General features: G+C 32.2%; 4 protein-coding genes across 7 annotated transcripts; 3 read left to right on the top strand and 1 right to left on the bottom strand.

Moving 5' to 3' along the window:
* Window positions 1-2,143: 2,143 nt before the first annotated feature.
* Window positions 2,144-8,514, top strand: LOC118029879 (protein MID1-COMPLEMENTING ACTIVITY 1). Of its 3 annotated transcripts, none has more exons than XM_035033839.2 (9): window positions 2,147-2,468; window positions 2,585-2,659; window positions 3,589-4,030; window positions 4,939-5,354; window positions 5,961-6,070; window positions 6,716-6,787; window positions 7,433-7,539; window positions 7,971-8,068; window positions 8,172-8,514. In XM_035033839.2, the coding sequence occupies exons 3-9, from the start codon at window positions 3,623-3,625 to the stop codon at window positions 8,269-8,271; spliced, it is 1,311 nt and encodes a 436-aa protein (XP_034889730.1). In that variant the 5' UTR covers window positions 2,147-2,468; window positions 2,585-2,659; window positions 3,589-3,622; the 3' UTR covers window positions 8,272-8,514. The 3 variants fall into 3 exon arrangements, with proteins under 3 accessions (XP_073265664.1, XP_034889730.1, XP_034889732.1); XM_035033841.2 differs by having other exon boundaries at window positions 2,158-2,468; window positions 7,971-8,064; XM_073409563.1 differs by lacking the exon at window positions 7,971-8,068 and having other exon boundaries at window positions 2,144-2,468.
* Window positions 8,515-11,522: 3,008 nt separating this feature from the next.
* LOC118029882 (SKP1-like protein 1B) lies at window positions 11,523-14,748 on the top strand. Its single transcript, XM_035033844.2, has 2 exons — window positions 11,523-11,908; window positions 14,322-14,748. The coding sequence occupies exons 1-2, from the start codon at window positions 11,606-11,608 to the stop codon at window positions 14,493-14,495; spliced, it is 477 nt and encodes a 158-aa protein (XP_034889735.1). The 5' UTR covers window positions 11,523-11,605; the 3' UTR covers window positions 14,496-14,748.
* A 2,645-nt stretch (window positions 14,749-17,393) lies between these two features.
* On the bottom strand, window positions 17,394-19,986 carry LOC118029880 (pentatricopeptide repeat-containing protein At3g51320). Its single transcript, XM_035033843.2, is given in 2 exon segments — window positions 17,394-18,061; window positions 18,063-19,986. Coding segments are annotated over 2 exon segments (1,701 nt in total). The 5' UTR covers window positions 19,742-19,986; the 3' UTR covers window positions 17,394-18,039.
* Window positions 19,987-25,164: 5,178 nt separating this feature from the next.
* On the top strand, window positions 25,165-27,691 carry LOC118029883 (F-box protein SKIP22). 2 transcript variants are annotated; one of them, XM_035033845.2, is made up of 2 exons: window positions 25,165-25,321; window positions 25,778-27,691. In XM_035033845.2, exon 2 carries the CDS (start codon window positions 25,830-25,832, stop codon window positions 27,465-27,467), a length of 1,638 nt encoding a protein of 545 aa, XP_034889736.1. In that variant the 5' UTR covers window positions 25,165-25,321; window positions 25,778-25,829; the 3' UTR covers window positions 27,468-27,691. The 2 variants fall into 2 exon arrangements, with proteins under 2 accessions (XP_034889736.1, XP_034889737.1); XM_035033846.2 differs by having other exon boundaries at window positions 25,168-25,441.
* The last annotated feature ends 114 nt before the right edge of the window (window positions 27,692-27,805 follow it).

Below are 27,805 nucleotides of genomic sequence, written 5' to 3'. Positions count from 1 at the left end.
CTATGATGTCAATGATGATGTTGACTCAAATCCGCTACATGACTAGCCCATCAAGATGTATTGTCAAAATAAATGGTACATTGAACTTATAAATTGTAGATCCCTCTACTCTTATAACTGATGATGTGAGGTATTAGCTTGGAAGCTCAGGAGTTTAGGAGTTAAGAACAAGTAGCATGTGATTTTAATAACAACTCCAATAATGATGTTGATCCAAATCCATTACATGATTGACTTCAAAGAGATATTGTCTCATGTTTAATTTTATGGTTATGTAATAACTTTTGTCTTAAAAATATAATGTTTTAGAACAAATAAGATACTTGATATTTATAAGATTGGAAAATCATAACTTTTAATCAATACTTGATATTGATATTATCAAGTTCTATCACTTCATTGGCTTATAATTTTATTGTCATCTACATTTTTGTTTTATTTATGAAAATATTATTATTAGTTATAAATTGTATCAAAACCAGCAATTAACATTATCCTAATAAATGAATAAAAAAAACAGAGAAAATTAGCCACGAGACTGTCCATGTCAACCATGTGCGTGTGATACTTTTATACACTCAAAACATGTTTCCGTATGTGTTATGCATGGTGATTGAAATTAACTAATCTCGTTTTCAAAGAAAATTGAAACGGAATATATTTTATGCACTAACCCGCACAAATGGCCAATAAATTGATTCTGAAACAGGCAGACCCACCCCGCATATCCGTATAAAATCCACTAACATCCCAACTCAGTACTAATAAATAGACATCCAAAAGACAAACAATTATTCATTGATAATGAAATTTGATTTTTATTACATGGTCGCGAATAAAATGGAGACGAGTGGCAAAAAACATGGGGGACACGTGTGATGGATGGCATGTGCGCTCTATCATCCTCTTTTACCATAATGGGTCCCCATGGGAGTTGCCAGAGAATGGATGTTGAAACTGAAAGCTGCTTTTTTTTTTGCTGCTCCCATGTTTCTTGCTGGTTACTGTTTTGACGCTAATACCCCCTTTTTCCTAACTCTGTTAGTTCCTGCAGCTAAATTGTTTCTTAAGAGTTTTTTAATTTTTATTTTAATTGGTTGATGTTGAAAATAAATTTTTAAACATTAAAAAATATATTATTTTAATATATTTCTAAATAAAAAATTTTAAATAATATAATATGATAACATTGAAAATCACAATATAGCATATTTGGTATTATATACTTACTTTTTTAACTATGATTTTATTTAATTATTTTAATATTCAAGAAAAACTTTTTATATGTTGGATTAAATTCTTTTTTAATTCAAATTAAATATGATAGCTTTGTAAAGTAATTCACCAATCACCCATGCCAACTTCAAAATTCAAGTGCAATAATAATATATTATTTTTAGATTGATAAACTATCCGATCACTACTGTATTTTAATAATGTTTTTGAAAAAATTTGAAGTATTTTTATTTTGTTTAGCTTTAATTTTTTTTAATATTTTTGAATTATTTTGATATATTGATGTTAAAAATAAATAAATAAAATAAAATTTTAATATATTTTAAAATAAAAAATATTTTAAATCCGTGTGTAAATATTAACTTCTAACCAATTCTACTTTAATTATCAATATTATGCATTTTCTCAACAGAAAGATATTTTAAATTTTGATTGCGAGAAATTGCCACGGCATTGGTTTAAATGCATAATGAAAGATAATTTAGCATAAAATATGGTTGTATTTGTATTTTTAAAAGATTAAATTTATTTTATTAAAAATTAATTTATAAATATTTTTTAAATTTTTTTGATACATTAATTTTAAAAATAAAAAAAAAATATTATTTTAATAAATTTTAATATAAATAATATTTTAAAAAATAATTACAACTATACTAGAGTGTTTAACATATTTATAAATCTACTCCTTGAAAAAGACGAAGAAGAAGAAGAAGAAGAAGAGGACACCCTCCATTACAAAGACAACTGCCAGCTGGAGCTCGTTAAATCTCAACAGTCAACAGCCCTGTTCCATTTCCGAAAATAAAAGTGAAATTGCTATTCCCTTCGCCCTCCGTCGTCTCAAGAAAGGAGGTGTCCTTTCTAGTAATATAAAATTCTCAACGAGGGCATTTCTGTACTTCAAAAACTCCACTACCCAAGCCAACTCCTTTCGTACTAGTTAGCTAGCCTGGCGAGTTTGTGTGGTTTGTCTGCGTGCACTCAATACTCACAACCTCACAAGACAAACAACACCGTTACTGTGAGCGATTGAAACATTGGCACACACAGAAAATCTCTTCTTTCTCAGAAGAGTCCAAAAACTCATTCACAGGAAGAAGAAAGAAGCTCCTCTTTCTTCTCTTTTCCGCAAAGCAATGCCTGTGATCCCCAGAATTCAATGCTTTCTTTCTTCTTCTCACTGATTTTCACATTTCACAATAAGAACTAGCATTTGCATGGAGAGGAAGGTGAGTTTTTCCACTAGCATTTTTTTATTTAGTTTTTTTTTATGAAGGTGTTTCTTCAAAGGCAAGAATACAGTTTTTTGCAATGCGATTTTGAAGCCTTTTGTTTTCTCTTGCAGGCTTTAAATTCCCGGTGAAGTTTTTCCTTTTATTTGCGAAAAATTAGAAGAAGAAAAGAGATAGTTCGAAAAAAGGTGGGTCAATGGAGATTTGAACATTCTTTTTTTTTAGAAAAAGAAGAAGAAATTGATGTGTTATTGAATTTTGCTTTATTTATTTCAGCTTTTATTTCTTTTTTACTTCCTTTGAAAAGTGACTCAAGAAGCTTAATGTATAATAATGCTCTTTTCTCTCTCTCTGCTTTATCTTTATTTATTTATGTATTTATCTTTGCTGTTTTTGCTTAATTTTGTGGCGGTTGAAACGGTCATTTACACCGTTACTCTCAGCTTTTAAAGATCTTGAACGGTCATGCTGTTTGTTTCTAAAATTGAAGATCTAGTAAGCAAGTCTAGTATTTGATCTTGATCTGGCTCGAAACCAGAAACTCTCTGCATAAGAATTCTTTGAAGTTGAAGTAAGCGTTATATTAAGCGATGCAAGCGAAAAAAATTACTGCAATATTGAAGAAGTTGGCTTACAAAAGGTGAAATGAATTGATAATTCTTTTAGTTTCTCGACATTGACTGCATTTTTCTAAGAAATTTTTTATTTGAAAGCTCACCTATTGTTGCTTTAGTTTTTTAATTTTGGCATGTTGGTCAAACAGCTTCAATTTGGTATAAAACTTGAGATTGTAATGTGACTAATGTGACTCTTTGTACGAGCACGATTAGATTTGGGGTGGTTGAGTGGTGAAAATGAATTTGTTGACCCATTCCGAGGAGATTGATTTCATTTTCTCATTAGCATTTTCATGTAAAGTTTGTTTTTTTTCTTAAAAAGAAAAATTTAAATTTGAAGAAAATTGGGGTTGAAAGAAAAAACTTTGTTATCTTCAATTTGATAATAATGGCGTTGAGAAAATGCAGTCAGGTAATTTCAATTTGGTAACAGTTTTGAGTAATGTAGCTTAAGAGTGAAAGACATATATTTGGAGTGGTGATAGTGAATTTTTCTACAGGTAAGGTAGGATTTAGGTTCCCTGAGTGGTGAAAATGGCAACGTGGGAGCATCTTGGGGAGGTGGCAAATGTGGTCCAGCTGACAGGCATTGATGCAGTGCGGTTAATAGCCATGATAGGTAAAGCTGCAACTACAGCACGGATGCACAAGAAGAATTGCCGGCAGTTTGCACAGCATTTGAAGTTGATTGGGAACTTGTTGGAGCAATTGAAGATCTCGGAGCTTAAGAAGTATCCGGAAACGCGGGAACCATTGGAGCAGCTTGAAGATGCTTTGAGAAGAAGTTATCTTTTGGTCAATAGTTGTCAGGACAGGAGCTATCTTTACTTGCTTGCAATGGGGTGGAACATTGTGTATCAATTTAGAAAGGCACAGAATGAGATTGATCGGTACTTGCGGCTTGTTCCTCTCATTACTCTTGTGGATAATTCTCGAGTCCGGGTATCATTTATTGTTCTTATTCTTTTTTTTTTGGCTGCCGTGTTCCTTATTGCTATGATATCTGTAATTGTCTCCATCTTTTGTTGCTTTGATTATATATGTCAGGCTTGCCTACTCCTTATTCTTCAAACTCCTTGGTTATTTATTGACATCTAGCCTCTAATGATGGGAGACTTAATTCATGAAACTTGCTTATTCCATTTATACCATGCTTGCTTGTGAGCACTAGCCTTACAGCTTTGTTAATCAATGGACCTATTTATCTGTCTTCTTCCCAGTGCATGTATTTTTGGTTCACTGTACACTGTATCGCTAAAACACAAGTCATTAACTTGTTACAAGTGGTGGGAATTTTGGATTATTGAAATGGCTTCAAAATTTGGAAAATCTGTTTTATAGAGATGGAAATTTTAAATTAAATTCACAGTATGTGCTAGTATTTTCTGGTAAGCTAACCTGCAGTGAGTGTTTTATGCATTTTCTGTGGGTATCCATGTTTCTGTTTGGGAATGATTGAGAGAATGAGGATTGGATTTCCACAAAATGGTTCCACTTGTAGGGCGAGGGGGTCTTTGAGTCGAAAATACAAGACCTTCCTTGTTGAAACTTAGTTGGCATGTAGTTTTCCTGTCTGGCTCTATTTTGACTGGTCCAAACAACACCTTCCCCTGCACCCAATCACATGCACACTGAACAAAAACTCTCTGTGTCTCCCTCACAAAAAAAAAAAAAAAGCAACTGCATTTATTCTTGCTTCTCCTAGAGTTTATGATAATCCACTCCGTGTCTCATATTCATAAAGGAAGGGGTTAATATTTTCATTTGCACAATGTTTCATGTTCCTTTATAAAACATGCTATAACCACAAAAGCTCTACTAAGCAGATTTTTTTTCCCACTTATATTCAGGAGAGACTGGAAGATATTGAAAGGGATCAACGTGAGTACACGTTGGATGAAGAGGACAGAAAGGTGCAAGATGTTATCCTGAAACCAGAATGCTCAGGAGAACACACCACGATGTTGAAAAAGACTCTCTCTTGTTCCTATCCAAACATGTGTTTTAATGAAGCACTAAGAAAGGAAAATGAGAAGCTTCAGCTTGAACTACAAAGATCGCAAGCACATTTGGATGTGAACCAATGTGAAGTAATTCAGCATTTGATTGAGGTCACAGAAGTTGCTGCTGCAAGTTCTCATCCAGAGAAGAGTTTGTCAACAAAAAGTTCTAAGAAACTGGAGCCTACATATTCAGATGCTAGTGAGAACAAACATCCATTTGATGACAGCTATAGTACAAAATGTGATTCTCACAAAACTTCAAGGTTAGATATCTTTAAAATTTATGTTTGTGGAGTTTGGGTGAAATTGTTGTTTGTAAACAGTCATGCATTAATGTGTGGCCCCAACCTCTATTCATAAACCAAAAACATAATCTAAGCACATGGAGTTGGTTTTTGTTTGGATTTTTCATTTGCAAAAGGCTGATTTGGATTGAATTGATATTTAAGATAGTTCCATTGCAACAAGCTTTGCATGTTTTCGGTAAAGAGCTTTGCTTATGTCGGTTTAATAGAAAGGATTCAATTTGATTGCAACATTATAAATTGATACCATAAATATGTAATCTCTACATACGCTGAAATTTATACCATTTTTCAAAACTGTTACCAGGTGTGGTTTTTCCAAGAAAAATGAATTCTCTAAATTCTATAAAATCCTGAAAGTTTGACACTAATAAGTTGGAAATGCTAGAAAGGAATATGGTTTAAGTTTCTTTTCCTTTTTTTTTTTTTTATACATCTCCCCTCGTGCCATGGTATTTCCATGGTCATTGTTTGAGTGCTATATGAAATATATAACCTTCACACTTTCTGTAAACCAAGGGTAGTTCAGAGAGTTTGATGGCAATGACATGCTTTTTTATGCAGAAACACTTCCTCAGTTTCATCAAGAGATGATCTGCTGTCAAGTAGAGGTTCACATCAGCATGAAGAATGGCATGCAGATTTACTTGGTTGCTGTTCAGAGCCGTATCTGTGTAAGTCTTATTAGGCATTTTGTTTTCTTTTATTCTCTGCTAGTGAGTTTTATGCATTAGTGAATCAATAATATATTACCTTTTTTTTCCTATTCAGTTTTGATGTACTATTTTCCTCATGCTATCTATCCCTCTCTTACTTTTCATATTCATATCAATGCAGACCAACAATTCTGTGCTAGAAAAACCAATCTCTTTATTATATTTTTACTTTCCTTCTGCATGACTAGATAAATTGCAACTAACTTCTTGTTTATTTAATTTTCATTCCTGTTTACTCCAATGTTATATTAAAATCTCTTCCTTTCCTACACGAATGATCGCCAAAAATGAAGAAAATAAATGAAGATTTAAATCCTGATTGTTGTTGATGGAAAAAACTGGTTTTGGTTTCACAAGCTGTTAACTATTCAAGACATGTAATAAATGTTCAAGTGTCATTCATGTTTTGGGACACCTTACCCCAGGTGTCTAGGTTGCATCTCAAATCTTTCAATTTTACTTATTCAAGTCTTCTGGACTTCATGTTCTCTTGTACTTTTGCTGAAGTCATCTCAAGGAAATAATTGTCAAAAATGACTGAGCTTGATAACAACCAAAAGACCTAGCAAATCTTTTACTTACAAGAATCCTTTTCAATTTCAGGTATAAAGACTTTATTCTATCCTTGTGGTACATTTGCAAAGATTGCTACTGTGGCAAAGAACAGGCATATATGTAAGTGGCTTTAATTTTGTAGTCAGGATCCTGTTACCTTTGCCAAGTTGTATTAGTCACGACCATAGGTTTACTAAGCTATTTTTGCAATGGTTTGAGGAAACACAAAAGATGGCCAATCAAGGGATTTGACGAGAGTTGGTTTTCCCTTCTCTCTTCTAATGCTGGAGGGTTCTGCATAACTTCCGCATGTTAATTTACTCTTTAGAGTTGTTGTGAACAAAAATCCCAAGTATTTTCAGAACTTTTGCTTCCAACTCAACTGTAGGGGGAGTTTACAAAGACCATGTATGAGAGCTAATGCTCTTGATGTTGATTTCGTTGCCCATATACTTAATGTGACAATTGGTTTTAAGGGAAAAAATATTGGACACAATTGGTTTTAAGGGAAAAAATAGTGTCCAATATTACAAAGTAGCTTGTGGGCTTGCAGACATGAAGGTATATTACAATATTACAAAGTAGCTCATATGTAATAGATTTAAATAGCTTGATGAAATATAGGCTTTGAATGTCAGATTTGAAATGTTTTCCCTGTCTTCTATCAACTTCAATTGCAAAAACTACAGGAAACTTGAAATTCTAATTCATTCTTTTGAAAGTGTTTTGAAGCTTCTCTGGTAATTTTATTTTCATGATCATCAGCCTCAGCGGAAGCTTGTAATGAATTGATGGCATATTCAATGATGTTGTCGTGTTGTTGCTATACTTGCTGCATTAGAAGGGAGCTTCGCAAAACATTGAATATCACGGTAATTCCTACCTTGCTGCTGCATGGTTATGATATTTTTTCTTTGGGTATCCCATAGTTTACAGAAACGTGCACATTGGATGATGAACATCTCTAGTGTTTGTGTGTATATCATGTAATAATAGAGTGAAATACAAATGCCTTCTGTTCAAAATTCTTAATGCAGTTCTTGGCACTGAGCATATTTGTAAGGTGATGCTGACATTAAATGGTTTATAAACTGTCCAATAGAGAGTTTGACCCTGAAATCATCTGCATAAAAATAAAAGTAATACGCTAATACCAGATCCATTGACAACCAATGTTTTATGCTATAATTTTCTATTTGTGAGTATCTGCCGTTGTTCCTGCTTCCTAGCCAGTCTTCATCTTGAAAATATAGATCTGTTTTCCTCACGAGTTGCCCCTCACTCCTACCAACATCTTTGGCAGGGAGGGTTTGTTGACGATTTCCTCTCCCACTTGATGTGTTGTTGCTGTGCCCTTGTGCAAGAATGGCGAGAAGTGGAGATTCGTGGGGTTTATGGCATGTATTCTTGGAATCTCTCTTGTTAAACCTCAATTAATTAAGATGTGGACTGGTCCTGTGCAACTGTGCTCATGTCATGTTTGTCATAAAATCTACTTTTGCAGGTCCCGAGAAGACAAGAACAAGCCCGCCTCCGTCTCAGTTCATGGAATCTTAAGAGATAAGCCGGGGGATTATTTAGCTGGTGGTTGGGGTATTATATAGGCAATGGACCATTGCCGCTGCTATATGGAACTTGTATGGGATCGCGTTGTGCCATGAGTGTTATCCAATATGCTGAGTCACCTATATGTGTAAAGTAGCTTTCATTGCTTCAATATCCACTCGTGATGTGCCATAAGCTATATATTTTAATTGATATATAGTTTTATTCCTGTTCATTAGTTGGCTCAGTCTGTCTTATTTCAGTAACACGATTTAATGTATATTTTTCTCGTATTATTTTTAGTAGGGTGTGAACTCAAAAGGATGTGTTTTTGGACCAATTAAATGCCTATTTAGAAGTTTTGTTGCGTTAGAGTTGTGTTTGAAAATTTATTTTTTAGAAATATATTAAAATAATAATATTTTAAATTTCTTGAAAATATTTTAAAATAATATTTTTTAAAAAAATATTTTTAATATTATTATGTTTAAATTAAATAATCTAAATACATTAAAATAATTAATTTTAAATAAAAATAAATTAAATTTTATTAAAACAAAACAATTTTTTTTATATGGTGATATTTTTTTTATGTAAAAAGAGTAATAATTTGCTAGTATAACATATCCTTTTAATAAAAATAAAAACAATGACCAAAAACATAAAAACTTTCCTAGATACTTTAAAATAAGGATAAAAATATATTTGTTTGATTATATTTTTATTAAATTAAATTTTATGAGAGTTGAGAGATTTGATCAATTTGGCAAGTCCAGCTATGATCCGGTTAAAACCAGGTTTGATTAAAAAATTACAAGTTATTATTTTAATTTGTTTATTAATACAAGTTACTATTTTAATTTTTTTTTATTAATATTAACACGATAACATTTTAAATAGATCCAGATCTTTAATTGTGGCTCAACCAACTTAGTAGATCAAGCCCAAACATAATTTGCTTTAAAACAAAAAATTAGAACAATGAAAATCCAAAATTTTCTTAATAAATAAATATTGAGATGATGATATTTTAAATAGACCCAAATTAATCCACTTAATTCATTATCTTAGTCACAACTTTTACTAAGTTTAATAACCTTGCTTTTTAAAATTTATTTTTTTGTTTAATCCATTAACAATCTAAAAAAAATGAGGGAGAGCCTTAATTAAAATTTAAATTGAAAACATGAAAGCAAAATAAAAATACATGAAAAGAATGAGGGTTTGAATTAAAGATTTTTTTTAAAAAACAAAAACAAATAAAAAAAGAGAGCCCCGGCTGCTCATGAGTCTAGCTTGACAAGCCCTTGCGAGTGGCAAGATAATCAAAATTTCCTGAAAACCTGAAAGCCAGGCATGTCAGGCATGTGAGTTGATTTCTTCTTCTTCTTCTTCTATTTTTTTAATGTATAGGAGGAGTAAGTGATAAGTCATCCGTTTTTTTTTTATAAAAATAAATAAATGATATGTTATTTAAAAACCTAATTTTTAATTACTGGTGTTGGGAAAAGTAGAGCCTAACTTTTTGGACCCCAAAAACCCATCATTCAACCAAATCCTCACGCAAAAGTTATTCCTAGAATATCACTAGGCACAAAAGCGAAAGAAAAGATTATCAAGTTGACCAATTCGTTTGGAATATTAAAAATTGAATTTAATTACCATGTTTGGAATAAAAAGTGAAGTAAGGAATTTTGAATTTAATTATAAACAAGCATGTGAATTCAACTAACTTGTTTTTATTTTTGCTTTTATATAATATTAAATAATATATTTTTTAAAATTTAATTTTAATATGATCTAAAAAAATAAAAATTTAAAAATATTTTTAAAATATAAAAATAAAAGTAAACGCTCATGCATGATTGAATTGAATTTTTGACTCGGAATTGTTTACAAAAACGGTTCCTTCCCAAGACGGCACCACCTGTTCTGCCGAGTGCAAAACGATTCACTTTCCTTTTACCGCCTTCGGTCCCACCTCTAATCCTCTCATGACACACGTCAAAATTTCATTAGCTAGAGAAATAACATTACCCAACCAATGCTTGCCACATGCACAATCCTCTCCTCCACCCAAAAAATGGCTGACTTCATGTAACGACAAAGAACCTGTTTGGCTAAGCGTTTGCGGCAGCGTTTTTATTTAACAGTACCAACATATCGTTTGGTTACAAAATAAGCCGCAGTTTTCATGCATGGACCCCACTTTTATTTGCGTTCAAAACTCAATTTTGCTGAAGCAGAAATTATATGCTTTTCGTTTCCTATTCATGCAACTGTGTTTATAAACACAATAAACGGGCTCATAAAATTGATCTTATCTTCCTTCCTTGACTAGTGCTTCAGGTATGGGTGGACTTTGTCCAGATGAGAAAACCATGAGGGTTGTTCTTACCTGGGTGTGCCGCTGCTGGAGGCGTCGAGGGAGACAGCTGGGCTGGCCTGCTGAAACCATTTTCCTTCTGTACAACCACGATGGCTGTTCTTAACAGTTTTCCTTTTGTTCTTCCCCTAGTCTTCGTAATTGTTGCTACACTTGAAGATGATGATGACGGTGATGGAGGGCTGGCCTACTGAAACCATTTTCTTCTCTTCCGTTTTTCCTTTGTTCTTCCCCTAGTCTTTTAGGTGCTCTCCTTGTCTGCGTGCTCTCTGCAAAAAAAAAAAATATTTAATATTTAATTGTGTTTTATTAAAAAAATATTAGTGTTTAATATTATTTAATAACACTAGATAAATTAGAAGGAGATTACATGATGGCGTGATATTTGTAGAATTTGATCGTAATTTTAATTTTGTTTCTAATGATATTTTACCTGATTTTATTGTACGCTCAAAAAACCATGGAAACTGTAGTTCTTGTCCGATAAATTTCGTACGTAGCGAAATTATAAATAATTTAATGAAACAATAAAAAATATTTTATATAAAGTATTATTTATTTCATGACATAATAGTAATAGTTAAATCGATAATATTTAAATTAAAAACCATCAATATTAATATATATATTTTTAAATTATTTTATAATCTCAATTTCAAAAGCACTCTTAACCAAACATATTAAACTACTTTTTATTCAACTTTAATTTCAAATACAGTTTTAACCAAACACCTATTTTTTCGAACCAACCTCAATTAAAAATACTTTTTATAAAATAATTTTTTTTAAACCATAACCACAACAGCTACCGCAATACCAAACACCCTCAAAACCAAAAAGCTAGAAAGGGATTCCCAATTCATTTTTCAACGGTGACGTTTCACCACATTGAAAAATCAATATAAAAAACCCAACCCAAAGCAGGGCCTCTCTACTCTGATGTAACTTGTATTTATTATTGCAGAGAAGAGGGAGAAACAAAAGCCACCACAAACAACTCCAAAACGATGTCGTCTGGAAGAAAGATATCCCTAAGGAGCAGCGACGGCGAGTCGTTCGAAGTCGACGAAGCCGTAGCTTTAGAGTCACAGACTATTAAGCACATGATAGAAGACGATTGCGCCGATAACGGAATCCCGTTGCCGAACGTCACAAGCAAGATCTTAGCGAAAGTTATCGAGTACTGCAAGAAACACGTTGAGACTCCGAAATCCGAGGATCGAGGAACTAACAGCGGCGATGACGAGCTTAAGAATTGGGATACTGAGTTTGTTAGAGTTGATCAGGCTACACTTTTTGATCTTATTTTGGTAAGTCTTTTTTTTGTCAGATCTGTTATTACTTTTTGTGAGATGATGAGTTTTTTAAATTGATATTAATTAGGGATTTTAATTGTTGATTAATTCTGAATCCTGCAGCGATTAAGGTTAGTTATTCTTATGTATATTAGGTGCTTTAATTATTATTTTTTTTCTTTTAAGAAAACTTAATTAGGTTTTATTAGAAGTTATGTGAAGCATTCTTTTTTAACTGAAAAAATTAGATTAACTAGGGATTAATTAGGTTTTTTAATGGTTGATTTTTATTAATTAGGGTTAGTTATTGTTGATTGTTGATGTATTTTAGGTGGTTTAATTCGTTTAGCCTAAATTATACTCCTAGGAAGTATAATTAGGATTGTTATTAGAAGTCTTTAAGTTATATGTAAATAAAAAATACATTGACTTTGAGACCAGGGATGGCAAGTCGAGTTTTGGTACTATCCATACCCAAAACTGAAACCATAACTAGTATCCATATCAGACTTAATGCCCTCCAGTTTGGATTTTGGATACCCGAAGACTTGATTGGGTTTTGGGTATCCATTCAGGTACCCATTACGTGAACACATCTATAATTATTAAAATTTTCCCTGGTTTTCGACCCAAAAGGAGTTTAAAAAGCATGTGAAATGATGCAAATTCACGTTCTGTTTTGTAAGAACTCTATACATAGATCTTATTTCTGGAAATCAACTGAGACCCCCAACATCATATCCAAAAAAACCATATCCTGAAGAGATGGTCATCACTGAATAAAAGATGAATTCTTTACTGAAAACAGCCAATTGAAATATAATTGGCCTCCAAGGAAATTTGGAAAAACAGAAATAATCAATGGCCACCGATATTATAACCCAACAAGTATTCCAACAAATACATATTTGATTGATACAGAGATTAACAACTGACAGTAGTAAGGTACAACATTGTGGGGAAATCATCCTATTCCCATTCACTCATCGAAGAACCAGGAGGTTCAAGTCGCATCATTAATCATCCTACTCTCCCATTCACTCAATTGTCATTAAGGCATGAGGATCCTCTTCCATGGCTCTTGTTCATGGCTTTTTCTCTGCTTCCCTTTTTACCATTTGTGGTTTCAAAGTAATATAGGATGATGATGAGCTATTGCACTCTATTGCAGTAACTGCTGTACTTATCTATTCAATTGGATTGTTAGGGTTAGGATTCACGATTTTGAATGACTGATATTAACCTCTTGTATTTTTATATGTTCTAATGGGAAAGAGTGGGTTTGGTTTGGTAGGCTTTTTTATTTATGGCCTGACGGTCACTAGTGTGGTCAGTGGTCATTAATCTTTCAAAAAATTCTGGGTGGGGTTTTTAGGTTGGGTAGAACAGCATCCATGCCCGAGGCTGTCCTTACTATCCATACCTTAACCCAACTTTAACCTGAATTATCCATAAAATATCCTACTGAATTGAGACAGTTTAGGTTAGAATCCATGGGTTTCGGGTGAAATCGCCATTCCTAGAATCTAGTGTGAGCTTTTAGGAGCTAATTCATGAAGCTCTGTTTTTGCTCAAAGGCCTTGGATGTGAAAATATGTTGTTGCTTTTGTTTTTGTTTTTGGGATCTTATGGATGTTTTGGAGTTCAGGTTAAATAGTGTATCGGATGCAATTGGATGGGAGAGAGAGCGACATAAGCAGTTATATTTGGTTTACTGGAATAAGTACTGTATGCTAATTGAGTGGTGCTGTTTATGTTGGATAGGAGGTAGTAATTGTTGGAGCAAAATCATGTCTGAACCTTTTTGGTACTCGGTGATTTTATTTAAGGTGTTAATTTAGGTTATTGATTTTTAAAATGGGGGTTCATTGTTAATGATGTCCGCGTTGATATTTTGTTCTTTCTTGATTGTTGAATAATTTTAGGTGCTGAGATTGTGTATTTAACACTACTTATGATTTAGGGGTGTCCTCACAAGGGATTCTTTCAGTGTTGGATTATGTAATAAAATGCCATTACAGGAGGTATAGTGACATAGGCAGAGATATTGAATTTAATGGAATAAGTTGTATAGTTTGGGAAATCCTTTGTTCTTCTTGTTTATTTTCAATGTGGTAGAAGTTTCTAATTTTACTCGAATAGTAGCTCGCATTGCAAGGAACTGATTCTTCTTTGAATAAAAATAGAGTAGGCTGCTTCAATCAATAAAATTATCTGTACAGAATCATTATATTGTCTTATATTCTGTTTTCTGGCTTACATGATAGGTACGGCTGTTGAATCTGACAGTAATGTTTTCACTCTTATACCCAGTTGATTGTGGCTTTTTCATTTGATGCAAAAATGAAATGCCCTCTCTCAAAATGGCTCAGGTTGTGTGGGGAATTAAGGCTAATCAGTAACTTTGTCATTCAATTGTGTTCTGCAGGCGGCCAACTATCTGAACATCAAGGGCTTGCTGGACCTGACTTGCCAGACTGTTGCAGACATGATCAAGGGAAAGACTCCAGAGGAAATCAGGAAGACCTTTAACATCAAGAATGACTTTACACCTGAGGAGGAGGAGGAAGTTCGTCGTGAGAACCAGTGGGCATTTGAATGAAGTGTGTCTGATGGTTTCATTGAAGGAATGTTGTTCTAATGCCAAATGAATGTTGTGGGTTATCTTAGCGTAGACAAGACTTTATGTTTCTATGGCTTTATTGTGAACCTGTGAGCACATTGACTGTAAATAATACTTTGTATTCTGGGGAGGGGATTGGTAGTAGTTTCCTGCAATCAATCCTCTGCTTGTGGGCAAATGTTATTTGTTGCAGACTTGCAGTGATCCTTATCTATTATATCTGTTTTCCCTCTGTGTTCCTGCCAAGTTTGTTTCTTGAACATAATCATATATTCTTGTTGTCTCTTTGTTACTTGATCTGCCTGAAACCTGAAAAGCATGAATTGAATTAGGTAGCGTTTTGCTTTATTACCTTGCAAGTTCCTGCTCCTCAATTGCTTTAGCGGTGCCCATAAGTTGTCTCCTCAGGTCGTTTTGTATTGTTGGGATTTTTTTTTTTTTTGTTAATGTGAGTGTCTGGGTCAGCTTGCACGCACTACGACTAATCCCACGCCTCACTGAACATCCTGCAAACCAGTAAACATGTAAGGCACTGCGGAGATGACAGGCGTGCACGGTAAGGTTTGAACCTAAGATGCAGAAAAAAAGAACAAGTCCCTTCAACCGCTGTGTCAAGATCTCAAGTGTGTATTGTTAAGATGCAGAGAAAAGAAACAAGTCCCTTTAACCGCTGTGTCAAGATCTATTGTTGGGAATTTTATTTTGTCGTGTCGTGGACTTGCTCGAATGCCTCCCTTGGGTCTGCAACAAATAACGTTTGCCCACAAGCAGAGGACTTCGATCTGGTGCTATTTTTCCACCTATGCGATGCGTGTAACATGTTTCAAAGAATAACTAGCTATGCAAGGGAGGTGTACTTTGACCGTGTTCTCTTACGTGCCGCCTTCTTTTTTTTTTCAATAAAAAAATTAAACATGTAGGTTTTTTTGTTTACATGCGTTTTTACATAAAAATATTAAGTATAGCTTGAAAATTTATGCAATTATCAAATTTTCTTTACATAAAAAATATTAAATATAAATAAAAAATTAATAAAAATATCTAATTAAATAAATTGAGAAACATCCATGTCAAGAAATAAAAAAAAAAAAGAATAAATGAAACAAGAAGAAGAAGAAGTCATTAACAATAATTAATCAAGTATATGGAAAAGTTAAGAAATGGATATAAATTAAGATATTTAATCTCATAATATAGTTCATTTAATCTATTGTTTTCGGTTACTCTATTTATTAAAATAATTTTTTTTCTTTAATCAAATGATAGTAGAAATAGATACATTTATAAAATTGATTGAATAAAATCAAAGAAAAAAAATATCTTGTAAGATTGCACCTGTTAAAAATACTATCCAAAAATAATTTATTATTATTATTATTATTTTAAAAAATAAAGTTTAATTATATAAAACATTTATTATTATTATTATTTTAAAAAATAAAGTTTAATTATATAAAACATATAAAAAAATTATAGATGAATTAAAAAAATCTCTTCAAAAATGAAATATATACAAAATAATTAAAAAAACAGCCACTATTTAAAAAAAAAAAAGTTAAATACAAAAAATAAAGAATTCAAGAGAAGGGGTATAACTTAAATATAAATTAAGAAAATATTTAAAAAAAACTTATATTTTTTTAAAAAGGTAGAATCACAAAAAAACAAAAGAAAAAAGAAGAAGTTACATGTTGCTGGCTTGGTCTATTTGGGAATGACTTATTATTTTTTTAAAAAATATAATCGGGATAGCTGACATGTTATTCGCCTCAATAATTTAAAAAAATATATTTCAGACGACGCGTTGTCTGATATTCTTTATATTCTAGCCATTGTGGTGGTTGAAAAAATAGGGTCTGTTTTTTTTATCCAAAAACTTATTTTTGACCTAAAACACACGGAAAAGGACATAAACATCTTAAAAAAAAATAATCCATAAGTGGCCTTAAAAAACAAAAATAAACCACACAAAACCAAAATTAACCAAAAAAAAAAAAAAATCTTCCCGAGCTTAGCAATAAAATTTTAGGCAGTTTTAAGGTAAAAAAACACATAAGTGGAACTCTTTTCATCAAATAAAATCTTTTAACACCAAAATCAATTATTTTAATGGCTAGAACTGGTGTTAACACCGATTTTTTTTTTTGTCACTGAAATTCAATAATCTTTGCCTTTCCCTCTCAAACTAGAGACTAAAAAATAAAAAAATAATTTTTTATACTAAAAGTGAATTGAAAAAAATATTGAGGACTAAATATGTGTAATTTGTAAAGTTTAAGAACTAAATTAAACTTTTTGTATGAATTTTGAAACAACCACCTATTTGCGATGCTTTTTTTTACTTCGGTCCTTTATCTTTCAATTTTATTCTTTGTCAATGAATTCAATTCAATTGTTCTTAAACTTGGCTAAAAATAAATGCAATCATACAAAAAAAAAAAATTTGAGAATCAAATTAAAAAAAAAAAGCAAAATTTTAAACAACAAGTCCACAATTAAATGTGAGAAGATGAATAATGATGTGTACATATAGTATTTTGACCATACTGTAGCTTATCTTTTGAGGTGTATGTCAGATTAAATTAGGGTATGTTTGAAACTATGATAAGAATTGTTTTTTAAAATACTTTTTGTTTGGAAATACAATAAAATAATATATTTTTATATTTGTTTAAATTTATTTTTAATATCAACATATTAAAACATTACAAAAATATAAAAAATAATTGATTTGAAGCTAATTTGTTTTTCAAAAATACAATTAGACTGCAATGTCCAAACTTAGATAGTTGAGTATGAGTTCTTAATTTTCTATATTATTCTATGTTTTTGTAATTATTTCATGTGAGATAGGCTCTCTTACATCTTTTTCCAGTAACATGTAAATTGAGATGCCTTGGTTTTACTCAAAATAGAGTAGGCAAATCATAGGATGTATCTGTGCTCTGTTGAAAGAGATTGAATAAACTGTATTCATGAACAATCCCATGCTCTTGTTTGTGATAAATTCGTGGGGATATTGCAGGGTGGGCAAAGGCTGATTTGAGCGCAGCAAGTTGGCTTGCCTTGCTTTTGATCGAGGCTTGTGTCATACAATAGAGATGTTTGTTACGAAATTTTTTCTAAAATAACAGTTTCATAAATTTTTTGTTAATGCTGCAAAATATGATGATGCACATCTCATAACAAAAATAATGGCATAACCGCATAATACCTCTCATTCAACTTGTTAGCCATAGCTCACTGTCTTCTAGAGTTAAAGACCAGAGTTGGCATCTCTCACCACTCAAAGCAAGAGAAAATATCATTTCATCCTGTATAAAGAACTGACCCTGCAAAATAAATATTTGGCAAGCACTTCCTTGCTCAGCTAAGCTCTCACTCTCTTCAAGCAATCCACCTGTCATCTTGTTCTATTAGAACCTACTCCATGAATGTGTAGCAGATGCAGTACCTTTCCTCCTCCCAGCCGGTGTCTTGTTTAGTGGATGCTGATCTGAACAAGCAATTCATAGACCGGGTCTCACGGCCATTTCATCAACTGTGTTGAGTTCACCAATCCTCTCTGGCACAAGGCGTCCAACTTCGTAGTTGTGAACAATTTCTTTCAAGTCCACAAGATTACATCCTGGCGTTCTGCCCTTCATCTTTGTTTTCACCAGGTCTTTTACCATAGCAACATCATCCCATCGACCTCCCACAGCATAAACATTCAGTAGCAGCCGGTAATGCAAAAAATTCCAAGGTTCCATATCTATCAATGAGTTCGCAATTCTTTCCCCCAAAGCCACATTTCCTTGGAAACGACATGAATTGAGCAAATTAGCCCATACCAAGGATTCTAATGGCATATCCTCCTCCTCCTCCTCCTCCTCCTGTGTGGTTCTTAATATATCCTCTGCCTCTTGAATTAGTCCAGCACGAGCATAAAGATTAGCCATACACCAAAAATGTGCAAAATTTGGCTTTAGACCGTGGTTGTAAATCATTTGACTGAAAAAATTCTTTCCCTCAGTCAACAGTCCAGCTCGAGCACAAGCACACAGCACCCCTATGAAAGTAACTTCATCTGGATGGACAGAGTCACGTTTCCCCAACCCTGCCCGATCAACCATATCTTTAAATAACTCAAGTCCATCATCTGGATTCCCATGAAGGCAATGCCCCAATATCATTGCATTCCAGCAACCCAAATTCCTCCTTACCACTTTATCAAAAATTCTCCGTGCCATTTCAACTTTATGGCATCTATTATACATATCTATCAATGTAGTCTCATGAATTACATTCATACTCGAAAACTTCTTAACAATAAACCCATGAACTGAACGTCCTTCCCTCAATCTAGCTGACCTACCACAAGCACTAAGCACGCTGACTATAGTCGAATCGTTACCTCTCATCCCATCATTCATCATTTTCCTAAACAGCATCAACACGCAACCAGGATTATTACCCTTCAAGTACCCACTAATCAAGATGTTCCAAGAAACCACATTTCTCTCAGGCATTACCTCAAACAATCCATGAGCAATACCCAACTCACCAAGAGTAGCATACCCATCCATAATCGAATTCCACGACACCAAATCTCTATGCGACATTTCATCAAACACCTTCTTAGCTAACCCCATATCCCCACAACTACCATAACAATGGATCAATGAATTCTCTACTGGCAATATCCTATCAACCCCATTTTTCACAGCTTGCCCATGACACTTTTTTCCTAATTTAGCACACCCGACTTTAGCACAACACCCGAAAAGCGAAACAAAAGTGTAACTATTTGGACAAAACCCACTCTTTAACATCTCAAAATAGAAAACAAGAGCCTTGTTCGGCTCAGAACTAAGCGAATACGCTTTAACAACATTATTTACAACAAAAGTACCCGGAGAAGCAATAAATTTGAAAATGAAAATAGTGTAATCAATATCACCAAAATCTGCAAAATGTTTGAGCAGTCTAGGAGACCATAAGGAGAAAAGACCACAAGTAATCAATTGAGCTTGGATTTGGTAGAGATGAAATGGGTTTAGAGTTGAGTATAGAAGTTCAAATCTTGGGTTGTTGTAAGAAGTAATTGGCGTGTCTTTTATAGAAGCATAATATGAAGATGATGGTGACAAGAGGGTGATTTGTTTTGGAGTGGGAAGGTAGGGGTAATGGGTGAGAATGGCGTGTCTGAATTTAAAGATGTCTCTCGTTGAAATTCTTGCCATTCATTTGTGAATCTTTGAGGTTATTGACTTTTGATGTTTGATCCATTAATGCATGCTTTCTGATCTCATTTTTGTTCGTTTAGATTTCGAGTGATTGTTGTTCAATGGCAGCTGAACAAGGGCATTTTGATTCTTTTGAAATGACTTCCGGATTTTGTTTGGAGAAAAGGAGAAACCTTTAAACGGCGGCGGCTTCAGCTAAACACACCCCTCTCAAGCATTTGCAAACACAACCTTACACTTCAAAAGAAAGTTTCTCAATTATTAAAAAGAAAATAAAAAAATGCATGACTTCCTTCCTCGAAACATCAGGGCTATGCCACGTCATTTTGATCATGTTGTAAGCAGTGTAATGTAACCCCTTCGTGTTTTTACGAGTCAATTATGTGGTGTTTATTTTTATATTTTAAAAATATTTTTTAAAAAATTTAAATTTAAATTTTTTTTATTTTTATTTAAAATTAATATATTTTTAATTATTTTTAAATCATTTTAATACATTGATAACAAAAATAATTTTTAAAAAATAAAAAAAATATTATTTTGATACATTTTAAAATGAAAAATATTTTGAAAAGCAACCGCAACAACAAATACAATACAAACTTGAATTGTAAAAATAAATAATAAAATTATAAGTAATTTTTTTTTTATATATTTCAAGTATCTTAAAATAATTTAATTAAAAATTCAAACATAGTTTAAGTGACTTAAAAATACAATATAATTTTTCATGTTCATAGATTTTCATTAACTAACAATTAACATACATAAAATAATCAATCTATTATTATAATGATAATAATGATTCAAATAATAAATTGTTACATGTAAAGATCTATGGAATTGAAGTTTTCATTTTGCACCAAGAATATTCCATATAGGTATAATAATAATAATAATAATTTATGAAATCATTATCATTTTTAACTAATTATAAAAAAATTCTAGCTAAGTAATAAATAACACAATTAAAACAAAAATAAAAATAAACATATTAAATCAACTAGTAGTAGTAAGCAAAAAATTAGCAAAATAGATGATTAGTAGTTCAATACCCTTTTTCATAAAACTAGAATTTACTTGTATCCTTTCTTTTGTTTAATCCATCGCTTCATATATAAATCTTATAATTGGTTTTTCATTTGAATCAACTAATCAAAGAACTTTAATTGAAGAATATGTTGTCTTAAGACTTCTAGTGACATCATGCCAAAACCTGTTATCCAAAACACATATATTTGAATTTGCTTCTCTTCTTTTATTCTTAAAAACCTACATGAGCTTCACTATTTGGAAGTAAACATAGTCATTGGTTGCTTATTCAAACATTCTACGGTCAAGTACATAGTAAAAAACCGAGTAGTAACATGACTAATCAAATCTTTTCCTTTAGTAAAGTGCCTAAAAATAGAAATAAGAATAGTTATTGAATAAATATACGAGTTGATTCTCTTCCCCTTAACAATAGTTATTTGATATATCTTTAGCTTTTTCTCAAAATCTTCTAATATCAAATTGATACAGTGAGCATCATATGGTTTCCAAAACAATCTTTGTCTTTTTCCCATCAATAATTATTCTGCAGCCTTATAATTTGCAGCATTATTAGTGATTACTTAGACAATAATTTCCTCTCCACAATAACACCCAACATCTCAAACACCTTATAAATAATTTTAGACCTATTAAAGGTATTTATCGATGATTAGAAAAATTGTTCTTTTAGAACTATCAATCAAAAAATTGCAAATATAATGTCTTTTCTTATATGTTCATCTATCATATATTATTGAAACACACACACACACACACATATATATATATATATATATATATATATATTAACTTGTACTCCTCAATAAAATTCATTGTCTGATCTATTTTTTGTTTTAAATACTTTTCTCTAATATCATGATAAGATAGAAGCTTAAAACCTGACCCATGCTTTGCAACCTTTAAGTGCCTTAAGAAACCTAAGTTTTTTCACACAGTTAAATTGAATCACACCAGTGTAGAAAAACCTTGAAGTCTATTAACATGCTTTTTCTCTAAGATTGTTTTTTAGCAACTAGTTTATAGTAGTTTGTGTACTTCCACTCCTACTAGTTATACTTTTTCTTTGTCTTTTGATCTAATTTCTTTCCCTTTATCTTTACCATCTTTTATAATACATTGAAGAACTTCTTTTTTTTTTTTTTTCATTTGCTTCTTAATTTCTCACCAAAACATCCAAAATCATCTTCTTTATATTTTCTGGTACTTTATGACATGACTCCACATCCTTACAAGTGCAAGCCAGATAATGTTTGAAATGAAAAATGCCTCTACTAATAGTTTTTTTTTTTTAATACTTACACTAAATTTTTTTTAAATTCTTATAAATATCTATACCATATTGACATCACATATCAAGCCTATTACTAGAGGAATTGTTGCTAGATGCCATGTGTTCAGCAGTTCAAGAATCAATTTAAATAAGCCTTGTAATCAATTCAAACAATATTGTTAGAAACAAACTGTAATCAATTCAAACAAGACTTATAGAGTATAATTTACAAGCATTCAAACAAAGTTACATGAAATAAAACACTTCAAACCAAAAACCAATTCAAATCATCCATTTTTTTAACAATTCAAATTCTAGTTTCAAGTTCAAAAACTTTATCAATAATTTCTATTTTTTTTAATTATAATTTAACTTTTAGAATAACAACAAAAATCCAAGAAAACTACTTGGGGTTTTAGGGTTGGCTACATAGACTCTTCCATCAATAACTTAACTTCTAATGAAATCCAAGAAAATGTCTAATTAAAAAAATATCAACTGATAATTCAAGATCTTCTACATTTAATCTAGGTATTGGAGTTGAAATAAGAAGTCTATACACTTAAAATCAAATTTCCCCCCTAAGAAATCATAATTTCAAATCTAATTGACAAGGTAAAAACAACATACACGAACTAAGTACTAATAATTGTTTTTATAAAAGCATTCAAGTATCGTAATAACACTAAAAACAAAAATGAAATCATGAAATTAGGATAGAAAAGAAAAGGGTACCTTTCCATAAATGATGAGCTAGCAACCATTGATGCTGTTGTGTTAAAAAACCTAGGTTAAAGAGTATACCAATTTTCCTTGTTTTATTTAGGAGTATATTATTACTAGTGGTGACTATAAATCCATAAGTCATCTTGGAGGAGATGACATGTTGTGGGTCTTGAGTTACCCTGTCACCAGTGTTGTGACCATGGTGTTGTGAGAGATGGAGATGAAGTTTGGATCATCGACGAGGAGGAGATGAACAATTAGGTTTGTTAGGATTACGAGGGAGACATCGTGTATGATGCTGTTATGACAGTGAGGAATCAGTTAGTTAAGGCTAGTGGGGAGGGTATCATAGAAGGGGAAAAGTCCTTAGTTTTATAGTGAGACACATGTATTCTTGTAATGAAATTAAGCGATATTATATTTTCAATGAAAATGTTAAACCAATATTAAAATGACGAGTTTACTAATTTTACCAACTTAGAATGATTTCAATTAGTTTTTTAGTTTTTAAAATAATTTTGCATGATAAGCATATGATGATTGGTAAATCATACAATTTTACAAATGAACTCATAATTTTAACAACCTTGACCTAGCTTTTAGTTTGATTTGGATCTCAAATTCAATTGGTGCGACATAGTTAACTTGGAAGGTCAATCCACAACCTATATAAAATTGGTTTGACTTTAAAAAATGAATTTCAATGCAAAATTGTTTTAACTCTTTTTTATTTTTTTTAAATAAAATTATTTAAGATTGAATGAGATCAATTTAAGTTAATCTAACTAACATATAATCTAGACTTTGGACTGAATCAAGAATCAATCAAGTTTAATGATTTTAGTTGAAAGAAAAGGTTACAGTAAAAAAGAAGAAGAAAAATTATTACCTTACACATCTAAAATAACTAAGTTAATCTAATTAACATATGATCTAGACTTTGGATTGAATCATGAATCAATCAAGTTTAATGACTTTGGTTGAAAGAAAAGGTTACAATAAAAAGAAGAAGAAGAAAATTTATTACCTTACACATCTAAAATAAATAGGAAATATGATGGTGATTAATTATTCATAAGAACAGTGAAGCACTTTGATCTTTTTTCATTTTAAAACCTTTTTATTTCAATTATATTCTTTTATTGCTTGCCTAATTAAATGAAATTAGGTAAGTTATTTTGGTAAAAATTACCAAATTAAAAGAAATGAGATTGAATTGTAACACACAGAAAAAAAAAATATGATTTACCCCAAATCCACAATAATTTTTATTTTGGTATACAAGTTCCTTTTGTTCAATTTTTAGTTTTTAAGTCAGAGAGAACAAAGAGAAACTTATTGAAAAATGATAGTAGAGAGAAAAAGTTAATAGTTGTCACAATTTAGGCAATCAAAATAACCAAGAATGGTGTAAAATGACTCTATATAATGAGAGGAATTTATTGGTGGTGATTTTCCGCCTCTATGTTACTTGAAAAAATAAATTGGACTTGAGAGATAATTTTTTTTTTTTCAATTTGATCTTGTGTTTTTATACCCATTTTAAGGTGTTTTGAGTTGAAAGATTAGTTAACTTAGGTTTTTAAAATGTTTCTTAGGTGTTTTTTTTTTAATGTAGAAAAAGATTAAAAAATAAATATTTCAACCCAAAAACACCATAACCTAATTTTCCAACCACCACCCATGATTGAAAATTAGGCTAATAGATTTAGAGTCTGACCATAAAAAAGAAGGCGAGGTGCGTTTTGGGTCTATAAGTTAGGCCCACTCACCTAACCTTGTTTATTTTTATTTTTTCAAGGGATGAATGATATGCATAATTGTTTTTAATAATTATCTCATTAATATTAAAAGAGAAAAAAATCTGTATGTATTTTTTTTTATAAATTAATAACTCATGAAAAAAAATATATTGATATGAAATTTTTTGTAATTTTCTTTCAATAGAGTTTAAATTATTTATATTCTAACCAAAAAAACAATTAATGAGATCGTTGTAATATGTATTTTATCTTATTTTTTTGATTTAAAATTTTTTTTTAGAATTAATATAATTATTATAATTTATTAGCATACATAATTTTTTTATTTATTTTATTAAATGTAAGTATTGATTTTTTATTTTGTAATTAATTTTTTTCTTTATGCTAGAAGAAAAAAAAGTTAACCATGCCAACGTCTTTATATAATTGAATGAATTACATAAAATAATATATATATATATATATATATATATATATATATATATGTGTGTGTGTGTGTGTGTGTGTGTGTGTGTGTGGAAAATAAAATAAAATGTAAAATAGGAAAAAAGAAAGAATGAAAGAAGGTTGGGCCCGATCCTGGGTGCGCGCTGGCTTATTGAACAGGTAAAATTATTAGCAAATTAAAAAACGGTATCATTTAAGGGCTCTATTTCTTGAATCTTATCTTTAAGGATTGATTGAGAAAGAAGAAAGCAGCAGCAACAGAAGCAGCAAGAATCAGCAAAACTCCTAAGAAATTCTTGTCTGCCCACCCTCAAGGTCTCTCTTCACTCTTTTCTTTCAATAGTCCTTAACTTTGTCTACTTTTATTTGGTGGGGTCTAGGTATTGCAAAGAAACAAATTCGCTTATCAGTGATTCTATTGGGGTCTCTTTTTCCGTAAGTTCTGTTTATTTCTTGAATAATTATTATTACTTTGCTTTGTCTTTTTATATATATATATATATATGTGTGTGCGTGTGTGTGTGTGTGTGATTTGTGTTGTTATAGATAAACGTAGGAATCCCTTGTTTGTGTTTGTTTCCAATAGATGGAAAGATGATTGAAACAGCTGATGACCCAAAAATCTGACCCGGTTGTTTATTCATCTGCCGCAACAAATAACGTGTGATTGATTACTAGGTTGTCCTTAAGTTAGAGAGAAAGTCAGTGTCCTTTTTTTTGATATTGTGTGATCATTGCTGTTGTTACGATTGTTGCGGTTTCGTTTTTCAGATCCAATTGTCCAATCCCAGAATTATTCTGCATTGATTAGCCGGTTTTAGCTATGAAGCTGAGACTAAGGTCCGTGCAATCTAAAGAAACTGTGAAAATACAAGTGCCGGATTCTTGTACTTTGCAGCAACTAAAAGAAACACTTTCTCGAGCAATATCTTCTTCTGGCTCGTCTCTTTATTTGTCTCTTAATAGAAAGGATGAGCTCAATACCTCATTGCCTGAGGATTCTTTGCAATCACTCGGTATTACGTCTGGTGACCTTATCTATTTCTCTGTCAATCCCAAAGATTTCTCATCCTCTGGTCAACCCCTATGGTTAGGTTCTAGTTCCTCTATACAAGAACAGGTTCAAGGCCATCGGGGTAATGTACAAGAGCCTATGCCAGATCAATCGATGAGTTTTCAAGAGTCTAAATGTTCGGATTTGAATATGCTCGAGAAGCAAGATTTGTTCGTACAAGGGCATATTGGTGTTGAGGTTAATGATACCGATTCTCGAGAAACCATATCTGAAATCTCTCCACATATGCACTTGCTAGGACAGAAGCATGAGATTGCAGAATCAGATATGAATGGTGCAGTTACTGAAGGACATGGAGCTCTGGGTTCAAAAACTCGGAGCAGAGAAACCTTAGAGACCCAAGAATTTACCAGTGTGGAAGCTATGGATGTTGATCCTGGATCTGTAGATGTGGGCAATAAGAGGTTCTCTGAACCGTATTTCTTGAGGAGGCTATTGAGGAAAGAATTGGGTGATGATGGTAGCAACTACAAGCTCTTGGTTATTGCAGTTCATTCTGTTTTTATAGAATCTGGTTTTGTTGGGTTCAATTCTATATCTGGGATGCGAGTTGATGGATTTCACCTTCCAGAAGAGCAGTCATCTAGGAATTTGGCAGTGTCACTTTGTTACACTCTTCCTGAACTTTTGGATAGTAAAGTTATTGCTGAAACAATTGTTTTGAAGCTCCAAAGTTTAGGCCATTTTGTTAATGTCTATGGGAGTTTGTCCAAGGGTGGATCAGGGCTACATCACGCGTGTCTGGATATAAATAAATTTGTGCCAGCTATAGATTTTGTGTGGGAAAATGATAAGAATGATGGGATGAATGGAAGTGACAGGTCATCCATTTTGTATCCTGAAAAGGAAATTTTTGAGTTCTGGAAAATTGTGAAGGATGGTCTTGCTTTGCCATTGTTGATAGATATTTGTGAGAAGGCTGGTCTGGTTCTTCCTTCATGCTTGATGCGCCTCCCAACAGAGCTGAAGCTCAAGATTTTTGAGTTGTTACCTGCTATTGATATTGCAAAAATGGAATGTGTTTGTTCAGAAATGCGGTACTTGTCTTCAAACAATGATTTATGGAAGCAGAAATTTGTGGAGGAGTTTGGAGATGGGACAGCAGCACATGGAACTCTCAATTGGAAGGCGAGGTTTGCTTCATATTGGGAGAATAAGAAGCCAAAGAGGGATTTCAATGCATGGCGAGCGTCTCATCAATTTCTGCCCTTTCATGTCCCGATCAGGAGGGACCCTAATCCATTATGGTGTCCTTCAATTATAGGTGGTGACTATGACCGTCTGCCGGGGCTTGGTATTCCTCCTTATCAGGGTCCTGGTCTAGGATGGCCCCAACCTCGTCGTAATTTTTCACCCAATTGTAACCTGGGGGGATTCAGTTCCTAGTCTGGGGCTTGAAGGCTTTCTCGATGACGGTGGAATGCTGAATATGAACCGAATAGAGGCATTTATGGGTCAGTTATATGCATGATAAATAATGTGTTTCTGGTTGTAGTGCTTCCGAAGTCTACATTACAATTTGGAAGGTGTTTTTTTGGTTTTAATGTTTATAAAACGTTGTTGAACTCTCATCTCTTTGTTCTTATTAGTTATTGCCACTATTTTGGGTATATTTCAGTGTATTTTTAGCTTTTTGGTAGTTGGCATATTATATTTGACTATCATGATATGAAGCCTGGATGTTTTCTTCATGCTAAAAGAAGAGGGAAAATTATGTCTGGGTG

Source organism: Populus alba, chromosome 5, assembly GCF_005239225.2.
Source record: "Populus alba chromosome 5, ASM523922v2, whole genome shotgun sequence".
Taxonomy (NCBI): domain Eukaryota; kingdom Viridiplantae; phylum Streptophyta; class Magnoliopsida; order Malpighiales; family Salicaceae; genus Populus; species Populus alba.
Note: the sequence above shows the minus strand (reverse complement) of the source record. Positions and strands in the feature narration are given on the sequence as shown.

Excerpts from the sequence above, each read along its gene's own strand:
- LOC118029879 (XM_035033839.2), top strand. The coding sequence starts at position 3,623 with ATGGCAACGTGGGAGCATCTTGGGGAGGTGGCAAATGTGGTCCAGCTG. Across the intron at positions 7,540-7,970 it reads GCAAAACATTGAATATCACG|GGAGGGTTTGTTGACGATTT; the intron begins GTAATTCCTACC and ends CATCTTTGGCAG. Across the intron at positions 8,069-8,171 it reads ATTCGTGGGGTTTATGGCAT|GTCCCGAGAAGACAAGAACA; the intron begins GTATTCTTGGAA and ends CTACTTTTGCAG.
- LOC118029882 (XM_035033844.2), top strand. The coding sequence starts at position 11,606 with ATGTCGTCTGGAAGAAAGATATCCCTAAGGAGCAGCGACGGCGAGTCG. Across the intron at positions 11,909-14,321 it reads CACTTTTTGATCTTATTTTG|GCGGCCAACTATCTGAACAT; the intron begins GTAAGTCTTTTT and ends TGTGTTCTGCAG.
- LOC118029883 (XM_035033845.2), top strand. The coding sequence starts at position 25,830 with ATGAAGCTGAGACTAAGGTCCGTGCAATCTAAAGAAACTGTGAAAATA.